The 20,267-nt window shown below is 34.6% G+C and overlaps 1 protein-coding gene and 1 pseudogene across 1 annotated transcript; one reads left to right on the forward strand and one right to left on the reverse strand.

The window, feature by feature from the left end:
- Positions 1-11,097: 11,097 nt before the first annotated feature.
- LOC114741020 (asparagine synthetase [glutamine-hydrolyzing] 2-like) lies at positions 11,098-15,766 on the forward strand (annotated as a pseudogene).
- A 305-nt stretch (positions 15,767-16,071) lies between these two features.
- Positions 16,072-19,803, reverse strand: LOC114741019 (protein PMR5-like). The gene is given in 6 exon segments (XM_028929276.1): positions 16,072-16,700; positions 18,239-18,397; positions 18,501-18,679; positions 19,195-19,346; positions 19,349-19,365; positions 19,589-19,803. Coding segments are annotated over 6 exon segments (1,032 nt in total). The 5' UTR covers positions 19,774-19,803; the 3' UTR covers positions 16,072-16,360.
- Between the last annotated feature and the right edge of the window lie 464 nt (positions 19,804-20,267).

A 20,267-nucleotide genomic window follows, 5' to 3' on the forward strand; every position in this document is an offset into this window, starting at 1 on the left:
CAGGCCCGACCAATAACACTCCTTATCTGTCTTTTTAATTTTTGACCAACAATCTTTCATGTCTATCTAAAACACAAATCTGAAACGTAGAATTTTTGACCCAAAAAAAAGAAGAAAAGTAGAATTAGAAGCTGCTAGTAAAAAAAGCCAGATATCACCCAAAAAAAGCCGGATTTTTTGATAGGAGAACTGAAAAGGATAAAAATATAAGTCGAAATGAATTCAATAATAGCAATAATTAAATCGTATAAAGGCAAGTCATTGAGTGTCTAATATTCTTTTTCTTTTTTTTTTGGTCAGAGTGTCTAATATTCAAATTGTCGGGTTTAACATAGCGGCAAGCCAGTGCCAATCCACATGTTTATCTGCTTCTTTGCAAACATAGTTACATAATCTATTTAATATTAATATTAATGCTTCTTCTGCGCAAAAGGACATATTTAAATTGTATAATTTATCCAACAACATTCGAAAGTACAAAACAGCTTTGAAACAACAAACAACAAAATTAAACAACTCTGACTATTAATCCTTCATTAGTATAATGCCTATTCATCAGTAGCTTCATAAGAAGAGATGGTGGACATAATTAAAACCTAATTTGAATGGCACTTTGTTATATAGTTAGCAACTAGTAATAAATTACTATCTCTGGTACTTAATATAAGAACTACTTAACTAATTTAAGCAGATCAAGGGAATTAGTTATTTTACTTATTTGTAATAAATAAATGTTGCGTTTCTTAAAATATCTTTACTAATCAAGTGTATTGGCTAGAATTACTATTATCACAAAGATTATCTTGAAAAATAAATAAATAAATATGAGAAAGTGGATCGGGGTCTTACATTTAGAGAGTGTTTGGGAACTGTAAAAAGTGCTTTTTAAAAGTATTTTTCTGCAAATCAGGATAAACCTCTTCACCATAACCAAAATAAAAGCCATTTAGAACCAAAATAAAACCAAACGAGTTTTTATATTAAAAACCGAAGGTGGTAGCTTTTTTTTGAAAATCCAAATCACCAATGATTCTTGATTAAATTTCCTTTATAAATTTAACGAAAATGCATGTCATCTTTTCAGTCAGAAGTCATCCATTTCCAGTGCTTCCACCATAACCACAGCAAAAACCTAATGTGACTTGTTTGATTTATATATGTATACGTAAATAAACTGGCTATCATCTTTCTCCTCACGGATGAAATCTTCTCTGGTTGGCTGGCCTAAAAAAAGGTGAATAATCTTCTGTCACGAATGTCTAGTGTGCCAAGTAAATGTCTAGTTACAAAATTAAATATATGCTAAAGTATACTTTTAATTCTTTAATTTTGTACAAAGTTTCAATTTGTTCTCTTAACCTAAAGTATATTTTTAGTCATTTAATCCTAATTTTTTTAAAAAATAATGACTTAAAATCTTAAATATTGATAAAATATTTTTAAATGCTAACATATTAGCTTTAATTTTTAGAACATTCATAATTGTTACGAAAAACAATCATCGAATCCTAATGATTTTGAGTTTAAGAATCAAATATATGCTTTTTAAAGTTAAAAGATCAAATTAAAACTTTATACAGAGTTAAAAGACCAAATGTATACTTTAGTCATTAAATATGTACATTTATGTGTGTTACAAAATTATTTATTTATTTATTTCTCTGTGTAAATGTATACATAGTTTTACATATTATAGTAGTATTATTCCACGCACGCCACTTCATCGTGTCGCCGCATGCTACATTTCTGAGTCTGGAAACGCTTATTGTCAAACTGTTGATTAGTCCTACTTGGTAGGAAGAAAATAGTAAATATTGCTTTTCTTTTTTGTTATTTTAATTTGACGTTCAAAATTTGTTTAGCGTACAGATGCCAATTCCGAGTTCATGTTTCTATAAATGACGACACCCATGTCCATTTGGCTAATAAATATTTTAATTTGAGTTCGACAAATTAATTTAAATCGCTTATTATTATTGGTTCGTTTAATAATTATCATTTAAGCCTCCTTTTTTTTGACATAAAGAGGGTTAATATATCTGGCGAAGCATCTTTTCATCCACATGCCAGATGCACCATTGGCTCCCGAAAACGCTCAGAAAAAAATCAACATAATAGTAATATATCGTTTTTATTTAGTTGCCGTAAATTAGCACACAAACTAATTCGTCAGTGAAGCTTAGTTTTGCATAATAGTCAAGATAAATTATATATTGTTTATAAATTGCAACTTGTAAATAATGCATTTATATACAGATTTCAAATTATATATTGCAAAGAATAACTAACAGCTTGCTGAGTTCTAACTTCTAAGGCTCTGAGATCAAGGGAAAAAATTCGGAATATTTGAGTTTTTTTTTCAGCTTCGTTTGCTGTCATTCCCATCCCATATCTATTATTCTAAACATTATCTGGAAAAGCATAGTTACATTATTCTCTTCGTACTTACCTGGCATTAATTTTCTATTCTTGTTCACACACCTCGTAATTTAATTTTTTTTTAACTTACAGAGTAAAGGGCGCCTCGTGGCTATCATAGCGGGGACGCTATTATTGTCACTCTTCCCTACGAATATCCATTCACAATGGTCAGTAATTTGGGACTTGGATTCTTTCCGCTTTTCCTCCCATCCTCTTCCCCTCCACTGCTTTCTTTTTCCCCTCACAACCATAAGATTAAAATTTTAATAGTCCAGATTTAACATCTTATAAAAATATTATTAAACAAAATAAATAAATTTAAACTGTTAAAATCAGGTCTAAACAGTTAACAACTATAATTAAAAAAAGTTAAAAAAAATTTGCTCTGTAATAACAATCTGTAGATATGAGCTGTTCAAATTAGATTTTAACAGTTTAAATTTATTTATCTATTTTTATAATTATATTTATTTCTATAAAATGTTATAAAATATTAAATCTGGACTATTGAAGTTTTGATTCAATAGTTGTGAAGGGCAAAAAAATGTAATGGAAGTGAAGAGAATGGGAGAAGAAGTGGAGAGAATCCAAATTCAGTAATTTGGGGGTTGTAGAAGAACCAATAATTGCTTCTTCCTGTTGAAAAGAAAGAAGATGCCAAAAGCATAAAGTACAACAAAGATGGGAGAGAAGGTCCCCTCCCCCCCAAAAAAAAAGAGGACGAAGAGATAAAGTTTCAATGTCAACTATTTATTTATTTTTCCTAGACATTTTTTTATTTGAGGTAATGTTATTTAAAATATTTTCAGATGCTAAATATGAACCTATCTCAACAGGATTTGAGTTTTTTTTTAGTGAAAAGCAATTTATTGAAAAATAACAGCAAACTTACAGGGGGAATAAAAGAAAAGAAAGAAAAAGAAACTACTAAGAGATTACATAATAAGCTATTTACGCAACTCAGCAGATCTTATAATTTGATCGGTCAAAGACTTCATAAACTAGTCTTGGAGGCTGGGTCGCCTCATGAACAGGATTCGAGTTTGATTATAAGATATTAGCCTTTTTCCATTCTATAGAATGTGTATACGTGGAGCCATGTCTCACGCAGGCCCAACCAATAACACTCCTTATCTATCTTTTTTATTTTTGACCAACAATCTTTGATGTCTATCTAAAATACAAATGTGAAACGTAGAATTTTTGACCCAGAAAAGAAAAGAAAAGTAGATTTGGAAGCTGCTAGAAAAAAAGCCGGATATCACCCCAAAAAAAGCCAGATTTTTTTATAGGAGAGCTGAAAAGGATAAAAATATAAGTTGAAACGAATTCAACAATAGCAATAATTAAATCGTATAAAGGCGAGTCATCGAGTGCTTAATATTCAAATTGCCGGGTTTAACATAGCGGCAAGCCAATGCCAATCAGCATATTTATTTGCTTCTTTGGAAACATAGTTGCATGATTCATTTAATATTAATATTAATGCTTCTTCTGCGCAAAAGGACATTTCTAAATTGCATAATTTATCCAGCAACATTCGAATATACTACTTTCGATCCTAATTATAAAACCTCATTTATAGTCTACAAATGAGATTTTATCATCTATAGTCTGTAGACAAAATCTTATAATTAAAACCGGAGATAGTACAAAACAACTTTGAAACAAACAAACAACAAAACTAAACACCCTCTTGCTATTAATCCTTCAGTAGTATAATTCCCATTCATCAGTCGCTTCACAAGAATAGATGGTTTACACACTCAAAACCTAATTTGAATGGCACTTAGTTACACAGTTAGCAACTAACAATGAGTTTGCTTTTTCTTGAAAATCCAAATCACAAATGATTCTTGATTAAATTTCCTTTCTAAATTGATATTTTCAACGAAAATGTATGTCATCTTTTCAATCAGAAGTCATCCATTTCCATTGCTTCCACCATAGCCACAGCAAAAGCCTAATGTGACTTGTTTGATTTATATATGTATACGTAAATAAACTGGCCATTATCTTTCTCCTCACGGATGAAATCTTCTCCGGTTGGCTGGCCTAAAAAAAGGTGAATAACCTTCTGTCACAAATGTCTAATGTGCTAAGTAAATGTCTAGTTACTAACTAGCTATTAAGTATGTATAATTATAAAGCTTGATGTTTATATCATTATATTACGAGGGATGATTATTGTTATTAAATATATAATTGTGACGTACAATGATTATTACTATTGCTCAAATTGTTATTTCTTTAGTCTTTAACAACAGAGTTAGCTAACTAATTTAAATATATTAAGGATATTAGTTAAATTAGTTAATATGATATGTTTTTCTTAAAATGCTTTAAGCATTTTACTTAATTCCTTTCCTCTCTTTCTTATTTGATTATTGTTGGAGAATATTAATAAAGTTAATTTGAAAAAATTGGTAAATATGAAATAAGTCTTATATATAGGAAACCATCATACCAATATAAACTCTCTAATCAGGTCTTATATTAAGAACCGGAGAGTATTAAATATGGAGCCCCACAATTTGTAAACTTAATATACACGAAGACAACGATTCACGGCGGGTCCCATGTGTATTAGTTTCATAATTCTTCATTAGTGTTATTCGGGCCTTAGAATCTAATCGCATATTCAATTTAGGAAATAAAACTTTTCAGATTCGAACATTATTTTGATTTCAAATTTAAAAAGAGTTGTTTAATGACTAAGAAGCCTTTCGTTGTTATTCTCTTTGTACAATATATGTAGATTCCTTGAACCTAACAAAATGCTTGTTAATTCACACCCGACATCCTTATATAGTTGACATCAATTTGGATATAAATAATTAAAGTGAATTAAAATAGCATTGTTTTGAGATTATATCGTGATAAGAAGACAAGGGAAAAGCTAGTGAATGAACTAATTAAATAAACAGGCAAGGTCGTCATTGATGAAGCTGAAGGTGATTAGGAAACAACGAAAATATATAAACAAAGAGAAGCGACCTAACGGAGATACCAAAAGACGCATGTATCACCAAATAATAATAATAATAATAATAATAATAATAATATAATATATTGCTTCTTTTTTTCTTTTCGCCATCAATAATATATTACTTCATTCGATCATAGTTATAAGACTACACTTATTAGTCATTTATAAAATTTAATAAAAATAATTATGCATTATTTACACCAAAAAAAGAAGATATACTCATATCTCTTATTTTTAACTTAATGGATTTTTCATCCTCTTCTCAAATGAGGCTTTTTTTTTTTTTGAAAAAAGGGAGAGACTGATATGTTAATTAATGGGATGAAGAGAAGGATACAAAATGGGAACAACGTAACTCTATGGAAGCATTAAAAGTCAGATTAAGATATTTGCGGCCATTGCCAAATAAATAAATTCGTTCCAGCTCATTGATCCAGGACTCTTGCTCCATAGAGTACACCATAGACTAAGACGTACATGAATCGTGATGGGATTTCAGAAACATTTTGATGTCATCTTCTATTAGTTGTTGATATCAATTACTGTATTATTGTTTATATTTATTCGATCCATGCAATACCTTTGAGCAGGGTAAAACTGGATAATGCCTTATAATGTGACTTGCAACATTAATAAGATCAAAATAAATATTCTTATCTTGATGTATGATCTTATATCAGGTAGATGTTGAATATATTATTAGATATTGAGATTATATTTATTATCCTTAATTTAAAATAATATTTTTATATTATTCTATGTGCTTATTAAAATTTATAGTCTTTTTCACTTTATGGCAAAGCTTACCTAACAAATGATATTTTTTTTATTACTAAATTATATGTTTTACAATGGTAGGAACTACTAGGAAGTAGGAGAGTATAATTAAAGGAATAAAAATAAAGTTTGCATGCTTAAATAATCATATCTCTTTCTAGTATAACTAAACACCTGTTGCCATGAACGGAGAAAATGCTGTTGAGAGAGTTGTCTTCAATTGAATTTGATAATACTCAATTCTAATTAACTCAATAGTTTCGGATGTGTCATGCTGCTATATAAATACATATATACATATACATATATATATAAGTAGAAGAAATAAAAAATATATCTCTTGTATAAAAGAGAGGGGATCAGAGGCTAAAAAGTAATACTATATTATTCATCATTCTTAAAAAGACACATTATACTATTAATTAAAGTCTTCGTAAAAAACTATAACATACTACTACTCATTGTATTTATTTATTTATTTATTTATTTTTATATCCCTCGACAAATTATGTTCGACACTCCAAAACAAAGTAACAAATTTGGACTACTTGCTGTGCTTAAATATCTATGCGATACTATATACTCAAGTGCATGAAGAATGAATTTATTATTATATACATAAATAATGTTTTAGCTACATATATAAAACTTTAGAAGAGGCCGAGTAACATAAAACTTAATATTTAAGAATTAATATTTATGTTGGTAACAATTTTTTAAAAAAAAAGTGATTTTTTTCCTCAACTTTCAAAGTGAAAATATGCCGTCATTATTTTGGTAACCCAACGTGTTAGTGGGGTTGATGCACTAAATCAATGTACCTGTATAACTGGCTCTGTTTCCTTGTCGATCAACTTAAAACAATGGCCTTTTAGATAGCCAAAAGTCATTCTAACTAATAAACACCCACAGATTCGATTAGCCATAACGCATGTTTAAAAGCCTAACCGCCTGTGGGTTTTTTCGTTTTGCCCTCTCATCTGCAATTATATTTTTATTAAGGGACAAATCAAGTAAATAACCATATTTATACTCAGAACAACTTTCATATGAACATGTGTAGATATATATGTACATATAGACACACGGAAGTTCAGAACTATTGAGAAGAACTAAGTGCGTAATTAATAAAGCGCATAAACTACTTTTTTTTCCTGAATTATCTCATCATTAGTTTTTCTCCAACCACGGTAGCTAGTACTACTTCTGGTCCTTAATATAAGATATTATTTGATTTTTATTTTGGTTTTAAATATAAGACCTTAATTCATTTTGTCTATCATATTTATGTATTTTTTTCAATATAGTCTTTATAACAATGGCAGTTCTAGTCAATGTACTTGATTAGTAAGGATATTTTAGGAAAGATAACACCTATTTATTATAAATAACTAATTTAACTTCTTTTCTCAATATCTTCAAATTAATTAATTAGCTTTTATAATTAGAACCGGAGGTAGTATTAAATTTAATTTATCATCAATTCATTGCGTGCGTGTGTGCGTTTTAATTATAGTAGCGGGTTGTAAAACAAAAACCACACTTGCTTAACCACGGATACATGTCATTCTCAATTAGCAAACCATTTCATTAAACAATTTTTCGTATGAGGACAGGTACTTTTTTTAAAAAACCAAGAAGAAAAGTAAGTTGCCTTATTATTACCTTATAATACAAGGTAATAATCTCTCTCTCTCTCTCTCTCTCTCTCTTCCCCCCCGTCCCCCCACCCCTAAAAGAAAAAAAAGAAACCTTTTTGGCATGGCAAACATTACATTCCTTTTGTATCTAAAGAATCTTTTCTACAAATTTTTTCTAAGATATACGTTTTTTTCTTGGAATGGAAATAATTAATAAAAAAGGTCCAAAATAAATTAATGCTTCGGGAAGAAAAAACTACTAAAAAAATTAACTTTGTGAATCACGTTGATGCTTTTTTATGTTTCCAATCCAAATAATTAAACTAATATTTTTTTGCGGTCATTATTATAATTATCTTTGGATACTCGAACCAGACTCAATCTAACCTTATATTAGAGCGAGCACATTCCATGTTTATTTTGAACCATACATTATACATAAGTGACCCGTAATCAGTGAAAATAATGAAGCATGCATGCGTCATTCTCGGCCCCATCAAACACTAAAATAACAAAAAGCACGCTCAAAAGCAAGTTGCTTGTTTTTTCCCTAACGATAACAAGGTGGTGCGTGTAGATATGATATAATATGTTTTAGCGTTTTCTTTTTTCTCCCCTCTGCGATGTTTTTAACGCAAAAGATAAACAATTACAAAAGCTTTGTCGTAGTTCGGTGGCCTTATTAATCCTAGGCTGTCAATTTAGAAGGGAATCATATCTACTTCTAACCCTATAACATTTTTTAAGCAGCAGGATCCATTTAACTATGACCAAGACATGAAAATGACACCTATTAACGTTGAACTACTATTTGCTAAGCCAATATTGACATGATGAGGTTACGGCTAAGAGCATCTCACTAAAAATTAATGCTCCTCCAACCCTTAATATAAAACCAATTTAACTAATTTGATTGAATTAAAGAAGTTAGATAAGTTAGTTAATTATAAGAAATGTAATATATTTTTCCTAAAACATCATAATCATCTTTCTTAATACTCACTATTCCTCTTCTACTTGATTATGGTTAAGGGAGTGTCCATATGAGTAATTTAGATAAAATTGATAAATATGAGAAATGAGTCTTATATTTAGAAGCAAAACCAACTCAACAATTGGGTCCTATATTAAGTACCGGAAGAGTATATATGTGTGTGTAGAGTTGAAGTTTCCAAAGGTTGTACATGTAAGCTCAGATTAACAAAAGGATAAGTGGGTGAGAATTTTGATGTGAGATTGTATTATATGCAACTTGAAGTATCCATGAAAAGGACCGGCGGATGGCGATAAGCTATTTTTCTTGGTTTCGTGGGTTAATCAACTTTGTTTTTATCTCTCAGAAACTCACAATTTCTTTTTTTTTTTTTCCTTTTCTTCTGAACCAAGAAGTTGCGTTTGATTGGCTAAGCCTCCTTGTCCGCCGATCAATACATGCGAACGCGGCAAATATACAATGAACTGCACAAACATTTCCAAGTTGATGAGTCACACACACAAAAGATCATCAGACTACAGTGTATAGATTTATGGGCTCCTTCTGATATTTTCAGAATCGGAAAAGGGAATATATATGTATGAATGTGCATGTTGATATACATGATTAAGCAAACAGTCCCTTTTCTGAAGAAAAAAATAGCAGTACAGAAAAAGGGATTCATGAACAATATATAAACAAGACTTTAAAAATAGCAGGGCAATTTCAGAATATTATTTGTAGAAAAGGACTCATTGATAATTAAACTATGATGCGAATTCAGCCTCCACTTTTGTTAGAACTGCAATAAATATAATATACCCCAAGTTGGCACCAAGAGGTAAATAATTTATTTTTGATTCTAAAATAAAGGAATGATGAAATATCTTACACGCATATGAATATAAATATTCTGACCCTCATCCCCGTCATAAAAGCTACGATCCACGAAACACTTCTGTGTATTGCACTTAATTCTTTTGTTTTAAATATAAAAAATATTAAATCAGAGCCCATGCGATGTCACATTCATTATACTAAAATATAAAAAGATGGTATGTGAGTTGAAAAAATAACTGATTAGACAAGGCATCGTATTCATAGTGACTAATACTGATGAAGAGGTGATTAAGAGTTTAAGACTTCAAAGTAGGGTCACGTAATTAGTTTAATAAATAATTAAATTATTACGTGGATAATTGGATTCACGATCTTATTCGAGACTGACTGGATAACACTGTTATTGTTCTTAGTCAATATAGTTTACTCAATTCATAGATTTAATTTTTCACAACCAAAATATATAGTAGTAATTCACTTCTAATATTTTATTACAGCCTGAATCTCCGCGATATTACAAAGTCAAAAATAACACGCGCATCCACCGTGTTATTGTTTTACTTTTGGAGGCAAATCTGCAAAATTCAAAACTCATTTCAATGACACCGTGTGATCAGGCGTAGAATGGATTAATCATTTTTTCTTTGCTTTTTTTTTTTTTAAAAAGGGCTTAATCCATTCCGATAATATGTGACAAAGAAGTTACAGATCACGGCCACGTGGAGAAGGAGTGGGGAGCCGCACAAGATACTGCCACGTAGATTCGTTGAAATATACAGAGAATCGCTTTGACTTTTTTTTAATCCTCGGCAGTAATAATAATGCTACCTCCCGTGTTTGACAGTATCTTCAATGTTTAATATAAAAACTTATTTAATTTTTATTTTAATTTTAAATATCACATATTAATTTATCTTATCTTTTATATTTATTTATTTAATATATTCTTATAATAATAGTAATTTTAATTAATATAATTGATTAATAAGAATATTTTAAAAAATAACATATATTTATTATAAATAACTAATTTAATTAATTAATTAATTTTATATTAATAACTTAAAGATTGTACTGATGCTAGTTCTGACAAATGAAAACAGGCTGACGTAGCGCCTCATTTAATTATTCTTAACTTTGAAAAGGTAAAACTAAATTTGGGCCGCGGATAAATGTCACCGTACTTGGGACAGAGTCTCAGGGAGCTTCAATTATTTACGAGATATGGGAAGAAGGAAGGGTGGGGTGCCGCGGGGAGCAATAGAAGACCAAGGAGGCGGTGGTCCCGGCGAGGGAGGGTGCGGAACGAGGCGGTAACCGGTAAGCGTGGAGAAAAACGACAACGTTTGATGGCGTAAGCATGGAGGATGGACGTGCATATAAATAGGTGCCAGATGCAAGGGGTACTTTACTCCTTCAACCCAAGCATCTCTTACGTGGTGTTCTTTCCTCTCTCCTAGTTACCTCTCCACTTCCCACTCTCCGTCTAATTCTCTTCTCTTTTCCCCTCGTTATCCTTTCACTTACTTTCTCTCTCTACTTTCTCACACCTTTCTTTCTCTTCCTCCTTTTTCTAGTTTTTCTTTCATCCTCTCATTGATTTGCTGTCACAATGTGTGGAATACTTGCTGTGCTCGGCTGCTCCGATGACTCTCAAGCCAAGAGAGTCCGCGTCTTGGAGCTCTCTCGCAGGCAATTTCATCTTCCTTCTCATCCTTTGTCTTTTCTTAACCTCCATCATCAATCCAAAGTCTCCCTCTTTTCTCTTCTATTTGCTATTTTCATTTCATTTCCTTTCTGTACCTCATCTTGTTTTGCCAAAACATCATACCATAAACTGCTATGTAACATCAACCTGTGGTTTGTTTTTAAGTTTCTCGATCATATCATAACATATATATATATATATAAGTGTATTGTTTTTGTTGTTAATAGTATAATCAATATATATATAATTTGATAGACGAGAGGCAAGCATGCCGTGTTATATATTACTACTAGTATATGCAGAATTGATGGATGAAGAATATATAAATTACGTGGGACCGTGGCCATATATCGACTTTCTCGTTTTAACTGTCATGTTGTCTGCTCTCTCCTTTCATATTCTAATTGTTTAGAGGAAAGGAGGCAGCTCAGTCCACAATATTATAGTTGCAGGCTTGTAGCCAGCTAGTTACTGCTTTACATTGAAGATAAATATATTCGGTCACAGATTTAACATCTATTATAGATAGATAGAGATAACCATTGAAGACTTTGTCAAAAGGGCAAGTACTATATATTAATAATATAATCAGAAGAGTAACTTTGAGATATGAACAAGCGCGGGGGATGTGGGGGGTCCACTTATTATATACCATGGAATAGTATAATATTGTTGAAATATGCTTATTGTGAGTCGTCCGCTGCAGATTGAAGCACCGTGGTCCAGACTGGAGTGGCTTGCATCAACATGGTGACTGCTATCTGTCTCATCAACGGCTAGCCATAGTTGATCCTGCTTCTGGGGATCAACCTCTCTTCAATGAAGACAAATCCGTCGTCGTCACGGTACTCCTTCAATAATTCTCATAGGCAGAAATTTGGAGTCTTGTGTGATGAGCATAACCCAAGAGGAGAGCCCAATCCCAAAAGACTAGCCTATTGGGAGGGAGAGCCCCTTGAACTTATAAACCCACAACACTTGTGAGATTCCCCATGTGGGACTCATAACAAAGCACCCCTCTCAAGAGCCGACGTCCCGGCGGCTCCACTCTACGGCACTTCACTCGGCCTTCTTACCGGTCACCCTCCGCAGGTAGCCTTTCCGGTTGGCCAACTCTCAATGAAAGCACCAATGTGATGAGCATAAGCCCAAGGGGAGAGCCCAATCCAAAAGACTAGCCTATTGGGATGGAGAGCCCCTTGAACTTATAAACCCACAAACTTGTGAGATTCCCCAATGTGGACTCATAACAGAGCAACGCAGCACCCTCTCGAGAGCCGACGTCCCCGGCGGCTCCACTCTACGGCACTTCACTCGGTCTTCTTACCGGTCAGAACCCTCCGCAGGTAGCCTTTTCCGGTTGTCAACTCTCAATGAAAGCACCAATGTGATGAGCATAAGCCCAAGAGGAGAGCCCCAATCCCAAAAGACTAGCCTATTGGGAGGGAGAACCCCCTTGAACTTATAAACCCCACAACACTTGTGAGATTCCCCAATGTGGGACTCATACATCTTGTGCATAACAGCCGCTTCAGATTCTTCCCTCTCGTCCACTGTGGCTCTCATCTCATACACATATAGATTCACATATTTATATTACTTTCTTAAGCTGGTTATGAAAAATACGATCTTCTAAACACAGGTAAACGGAGAGATTTACAACCATGAAGAGCTCAGGAAAAAACTGTCCAACCACAAGTTCCGAACTGGCAGTGATTGTGATTTTATTGCACATCTGGTTAGTCATGTAGTCCTTTTTCCACTTACAACTTTCGTTCAATACTTCCTTCTTTATGCAGAAGCAGTTGTCGTTTTTGTGGTGGATTTAAATGAATCATTAATGGTTTTAATTAATACATAGTACGAGGAATACGGAGAGGACTTCGTGGACATGCTCGATGGGATATTCTCCTTCGTGCTCCTCGACACGCGCGACAACAGCTTCATAGTTGCTAGAGATGCTATTGGGGTCACTTCCCTTTACATCGGTTGGGGATTAGATGGTAATAATACGCCTTCCATGGTCTAATTAGTAATAATTATATTAACAATCTCCAAGCAATTAATTTTTTGGTTATTTAATTCATCAGGGTCAATTTGGATTTCATCGGAGTTGAAAGGCCTGAATGATGACTGTGAACACTTTGAGTGGTTCCCTCCTGGTCATTTGTACTCCAGCAAAGAAAGAGGATTCAGAAGATGGTACAATCCTCCATGGTTCTCTGAGTCCACTCCTTCTACTCCTTATGATCCTCTTGCTCTCAGACACGCATTCGAAAAGGTTTAGTGCCAGAATCAATCAAGTAGCATAATTCAGACACTGTTCATACATGTCGGAGAAAGTGGCACAGATTTAATTCCTTTTATGTGGAAACCTTTGATTCATATACTGATCATGCAGTTAATGGTTGTGACTTCAAACAGGCTGTGATTAAAAGGTTGATGACAGATGTTCCTTTTGGTGTGTTACTATCTGGAGGCTTAGACTCTTCATTGGTTGCCTCCATTACTGCTCGTTACCTTGCTGACACCAAGGCTGCTAAACAGTGGGGAACGAAATTACACTCTTTCTGTGTAGGTCTTGAGGTGAGTTACAGTCTGTTAGATTAGAGGAAAAAAATAGGAGACTTCTTGTAGTATGTTTCAGATATTAATGATATTAATATGGCGAGAATCCTCTCTGTTAAATTATGATACAGGGTGCACCCGATCTGAGGGCTGCAAGAGAAGTTGCTGACTTTCTAGGAACGGTCCACCATGAGTTCCACTATACAATTCAGGTTAGAATAATGCTCTTTTTTTATACCCTTCAATTTCAAGTAGGACTGAAGCATATTTGTACTGTGTATTTAGGACGGCCTGGATGCAATAGAAGACGTTATTTACCACATAGAAACCTACGACGTAACCACAATAAGAGCCAGCACACCCATGTTTCTGATGTCAAGGAAGATAAAGTCACTAGGAGTGAAGATGGTTATGTCTGGAGAAGGATCTGATGAGATCTTGGGGGGTATCTGTATTTTCATAAGGCCCCAATAAAGATGAGTTCCACCAGGAAACTTGCAGAAAGGTCACAGATTTATTATTATTATTACAATTACTATTATGATCCTTGCCCGCTCAACATAAAGAATTCACTTAAAAAGTCATGATAGATTTCCCCCATTTTCAATTTTTCAATTTTTATTTTTGGACATGTGCAGATCAAGGCACTTCACAAATATGATTGCTTACGAGCCAACAAAGCAACTTCTGCTTGGGGTCTTGAAGCTCGAGTACCATTTTTAGATAAAGATTTCATCAATGTCGCCATGAACATTGATCCTCAGTACAAAATGGTGTGAACAAAGCATCAGATTTTGTTTATTAATAAAAAGTATTGTAAATCTTTCTTTGAGCTTACAGTTTAATCTATGCAGCCAAAACCAGAGGAAGGGAGGATTGAGAAATGGGTCCTCAGGAGAGCATTTGACGATGAGGAGCAACCCTATCTGCCAAAGGTATTACGCAGTTTTCTGCGATTTCTCAAGTTCATGTATTAATTGATGAAACTAAAATCTGAGCTTTTTAATTTTGCGCAGCACATATTGTATAGGCAGAAGGAACAATTTAGTGATGGAGTTGGCTATGGTTGGATCGATGGCCTCCGAGACCATGCTGCAAAACATGTAAATATGAACACGGAAAGCATATCTCCAAAATAATTCCTTGTTCCCTGCTGTTATATATGATTCTGGATCTTACAAATTGGTTGTTCACATTCCAGGTGACTGATAAAATGATGCTTAATGCTGCAAACATATTTCCTCACAACACCCCCTTCCACAAAGGAAGCATATTACTACAGGATGATATTCGAGAGGTTCTTCACAGGTAATACAATCGATCAAATCTTAAACGAGCGGTTTTTTTTTTTTGGGGGGGGGGGGGTTCTCTGACAAAAACATGACAAATGGATATTTTGTGTTACAGAGCCTGACAGCAAATACTAAAGGAAATTTATAATTACTAGTTTCTAATTGTTTTTCTGTGACTATGGTCTTGCAGAACTCTGCTCGGCTCACTGTTCCTGGAGGAGCTAGTATTGCATGCAGCACAGAGAAAGCAATAGAGTGGGATGCTGCCTGGTCAAACAACCTTGATCCTTCTGGAAGAGCAGCACTTGGAGTGCATCTCTCTGCTTATGATGACAAGGAGGTTAACTCAGTCCCCACTAAAACTGCAGGGCCAGAGAAGATTATCCCTAAAATGGAAATTAATCCTCTTGGAGTTGCAATCACAGCTGATGCAGTTAAAAAGGGATAGACAGTTGCGGGATTTTCAGAAGAAGCGTACAATGAAGAAGCTTTTGCCTGCTGTATAAATAATCCAGGCAGTATATATATATATTTATATAGATCAAAGGCCTTCTACCTGATGGTGTTGTTGTAGTGTAGTGTTGTGGTAGCCTCATCTTGTATTGTTTTTAAATACTGTGATCTGAACTTTATTGCAATATATTGGGTTTCCGATTCCAAGTTAAGTTCTCTGTTTCAGTTATCGGTTTATTGTGAGTTTGTGACCTGCTACTGGATGTATATTTTCACATTGTAAAGCCCATTGTTCAAGTTTATCCAAATCTGAGTGGCACTGGCATATGCAGGCCCGAATACTTTAATACTGTATATTATTAATAAACAATTTCCTAAGCATATTCTTGTAGTAAAAGAAAAAAGAACACTTGAAAGGGGAAAAAAAAGTTTGGCTTGATCAAGTTCAAGCTCTCATTGCAGCCATGTTCTGATCTCGGACAAGAAAGTGAATCAGCTAGTTTTGAAGTACAGTGTTCGTTGGTTTTGTTATTGATGGCCTAGCAAATTATTTTTTGTAATCTATCGTTTTACATCAATAAACAACAAAGAAAACTTTGTTTTCTCTTCATTAGCGGTACTTTATGAGGAGTTGCAATTACTCAACCCTCAAATAAGAATTATCAGCACCTAATAAAACATTACAGAAAAAGAACACAACTAGAAGAAGAACAGGGCGGTATAGAAGAGTTGATTCCATGTATCAGGCAAGCCAGGAAGGCACCAATGGCTGCAATCTGCAGAGAAGTCAGGGTTAGCCCTCTGCTGAGCATTCAAATCACCACTATAAATGGAAGGATGGCCATCCTTCCTCAGAGCTGATAGCATTGTAATGTCAAGCATGTAAGCAGGTCTTGCCATTTCCCTAATCACCATCTCCACTATCCTCATTTGCTCTGGATATGCTCCTGGGTATGCTGCGCTGTGGATTGGTGCTGTTTCCCCGTAGCAATTCTTCGTTGTTGTTTCTGTTGTCCCTATCCCATTCCATTCCCTGGGGCTGCAAACCAGTCCCCTCCAGTTTTAGCGTGATTTATCTTATAAGTTGAAAAGATTCTTAAAGCAGATTCGATGATTGGAGTAAACTGATTATATTGCAGATAGGCAGCTAAATGATGGATTTCATTAGTACTAACCCTTCTTTCTTGATATCCCTATGTATTCCAGTCCCTAGGCCACACATTAGTGTCCTCCAGTTTTAATACGATTATTGGAGACTGAGGGATCAGGTCTTTTGGAATTGAAATACAAATAAGCACGTACAATTTTGTGGCCACATAATGAGATATTTTATGGCTTCATGACAGTGTCGAAGCCGAGTAGGACCATGCCTATCTCAATGTTAAAGCCTTTTCAATGATGGGGATATAGACTCTAAACTACAAAACGAACAGCATAATGTTACAGATAGAGACCATCTAAATGCATCAATCTCGCTGTCCTGCCCATCATCTTATAGTAACATTCAATTGTGGGCTTTCAATGAAAAGAGGTGGAGTTTTATATATAATTTTTGCATTATTTTTGAGGTTGTGATATATCGAAGATTTTTTCCCTCACAAGCTTGCATATGAGTTGTCAATTAAATGTGTGCACATATAGGTGGGTTGAGATAATCGTTGCTTATGTCTTTTAACATATTCAGAAAGATCCCTTATTTGAAAAGATGCATGTGTTTGATGTCGGTCCACCGACAACGATTTTATTTCAACCCCCTTCTTTTGAAGGCATGCGTTACGGTGATTATCCTGCCCCCAGAAGGAATTAAAAAAAAAAGAAAAAAGAAAAAAAAAGCTTTCTCCAAGTTTATTACGGATTCGGGACAAGTCTGGCAAGTGTAAATTGCTCTGTGTGCGCCTCAAAAGCCTTTGAGAACGACAAAGGAGAGCACCTTTACAAGATTTTTCAAAGGTTAAAAATTATGGACATGGATCACAAACTAGCTTTGAGACCTGATTGTTTAGCGCTTCAAAATATTACATGATAAATTATGACAGCGAAATTATTTTGATTTTCTTTTTCTTGGGACCTACTGACACATGTTGACATTAATGCCTAAATGCAACTTTTAGCTCTAGCAAGAATTCTATTATTGTGCATTTTACTCCTAATTAGCAACATAAAGCATCCCTCTTCATGTATTTTACTCCTAATTAGCAACAAAAGCACTTGAAGCACCGACAGACACCCAGGACTTGCATAAATGTGAAGGCAGTGAAGGTTACCTAACAGGGCCCAAGCGGGGTCCTACCCTCAAACGAAAGACAACTCATCCCGTGTAGGCAAATTTCTAGTGCTTGGTGCTCCCTCTCCACTTGTAGAAACTCACAATTATGAAGCCCGAAAATCAAGCAAGTTTCAATCAATACGATAATGATGAATTGTCTCGGTCTAATGAACAAACATATTAAAAAATCACCATTTATTTTCCCAATGAATTGTTCCGGTTATAGCATTTTTTATGAGTAGGATCCGCATGAAAATCTTTCTGCCAGGATGTAAAAGAGGAAAAGCAATTTCAAGAGAGAGAGTGCCTACTTGTAATGTGTGGGAGAAATGGCCTGGAAGAACACTTTAGTTCTGCTTCTATCAATATTAGCATCCGCCCAATTAGACCAAGTTTTGAGACCTCTTTCTAAAGCTGCCAAACGGTCCATGTCTGGATAGAATTTGCCGCTTAATTCTATATAATCCCATCTGCACTTATTTGATAAAAGAACTCAATTCATAGTAAAATATTCAAATCAATCGTGGCAAACCTTTTTTCCATTTTCATATTCGATTCCATAAAGTTTATTACCCTTGAAGGGATCCTTGATGAGTCCACCAATGTCCTGTGTTAAAGGACAGTACATCAGCATTTCTCCATGCCTCACCATTCCCATCTACCTCATCCAGCCTTAGAATTCTCTTCCCTCCGATCAAATCAACGTTTACCAGATATGGAGATCTGTAGAATGAAAGTGACACTTCATAGTCCTGCACGTACCATAACAAAACCCAATTAGGGACTGCCTGGTCTTGCGGTACTTTTTCATGGTCTACTTTTTTTTTTTTTTTTTTGAGGTGAATTTTTCATATTCTACTTTCTACAAGCAAAGAGTGTTGTTATTTCAACGTAAAGCCTGGCAGTAGGTTTGGTCCCCTCTGTAACACCCTTTCAAAATATAGTGACCCAAGCTCTCTGCTTTTGAATTAAGATGAACAAAGAGGAAAAGAATTGTTTAGCTGCTGGGAAGCTGCAGGCATTTGTAATTTCACTGATTTTCCTTCTGAAACAAAATTTCGCCGACTAGAGAAGGGCGAATAATACTATGGCTAGATCTTGAAAAGGAATGAGCTGTGTTTAGCCTCTGCAAAACTGCGCCATTGAGTCTGAATGTAAATTTAGCTCGGAGAAGAAATGGTAAGAGACAAACATGGCCTAAATCTTTCGGGGAATGAACATTTTGGGGAAATGTGAAGTTGTAATTGTTCAGAAATTTCAGACTCACCAAGAATCTGAAGGTTGAGATTGGATCTCCCCTGACCATTTGCGTTTTTGCACGAGGTACTGCAGAATATATCATACAAATTAATGACTGCCACTGGTTGCGCCCCAGCGAGTCTCCCACAAACATCACAGTTTTACCCTTCATGTTCAGCAAAACTCAATCCCATTGAACCTACCATAAAAATGCTACCAAACCATTCAGTACATATTCAGTTAAAAAAAACTAAGAACTGAACGCCATTGAACCGACCATGATAATTTTACAGAAACCACCCAGACTATTATGCAGCATAATACAAAAAAGACTGCACCAACTTTAGCACAATGCAGTATGATTAGATAGTTCAGTACTGTTCTAGGAAACTTCATTTATGCTTTCCTCGTTGTCCTCTTACCTTGGGAGCTCGCAATCAAGGGGCCTCCATCTGTATTTGAGGTAATCGGAATCTGGGCGACCGTACATTTGACAGTTGAATTCCGGGTCAATGATTGGACAGTCAGAAGATTGGTAAAGCGGGTAAGTTTCATCACGAACCCAGGTGCCCACGAACAACGCACAAGATTGGTTGGCTTGAATCATGTGTCCGTGGTAGTGGTGGTGGTGTGAGCGGTTGTGGGGGGGGTTTCTGAAGTGTAACAAAGCAGAAGATGCAGCTAAACGCCATTGAAGACAAACTAGAAGAAGAAGAGCAAAAAATGAGCGCAAAACGCCACAAGAAGCCATTGCAGAGCCTTATGATAGAGAAACAGAGAAAAGTGGAAGCCCAATGGCGCAAGGAAGAAAGAGAGAGAGGAAGAAGAAAGACAAGAAGGAAGTTGAACTGTTTTGATATATAAAAAGGAAGTGGGAGGTTTCGGTGGTGGTGTAAAGAAATTCTGACAAAAACGGCGTGGGATTTTGTTATGTACGAATGAACGTGTTATCGTGAGCGGAAAAATGGCTCCAATGTACTGATTTGGTGATCATTAGGTGATTTTGCATACAACTTTTTCAAGCGAGGGGAAAAAAAATAACTCCAACATTAATATACTAATATACATGCATGTCACCGTCATGCAAGAGAAAGGCTCTGT

The sequence above is a fragment of the Neltuma alba genome, unplaced genomic scaffold, assembly GCF_004799145.2.
Source record: "Neltuma alba isolate B1F8T4 unplaced genomic scaffold, ASM479914v2 tig00003238_pilon, whole genome shotgun sequence".
Lineage (NCBI taxonomy): Eukaryota > Viridiplantae > Streptophyta > Magnoliopsida > Fabales > Fabaceae > Neltuma > Neltuma alba.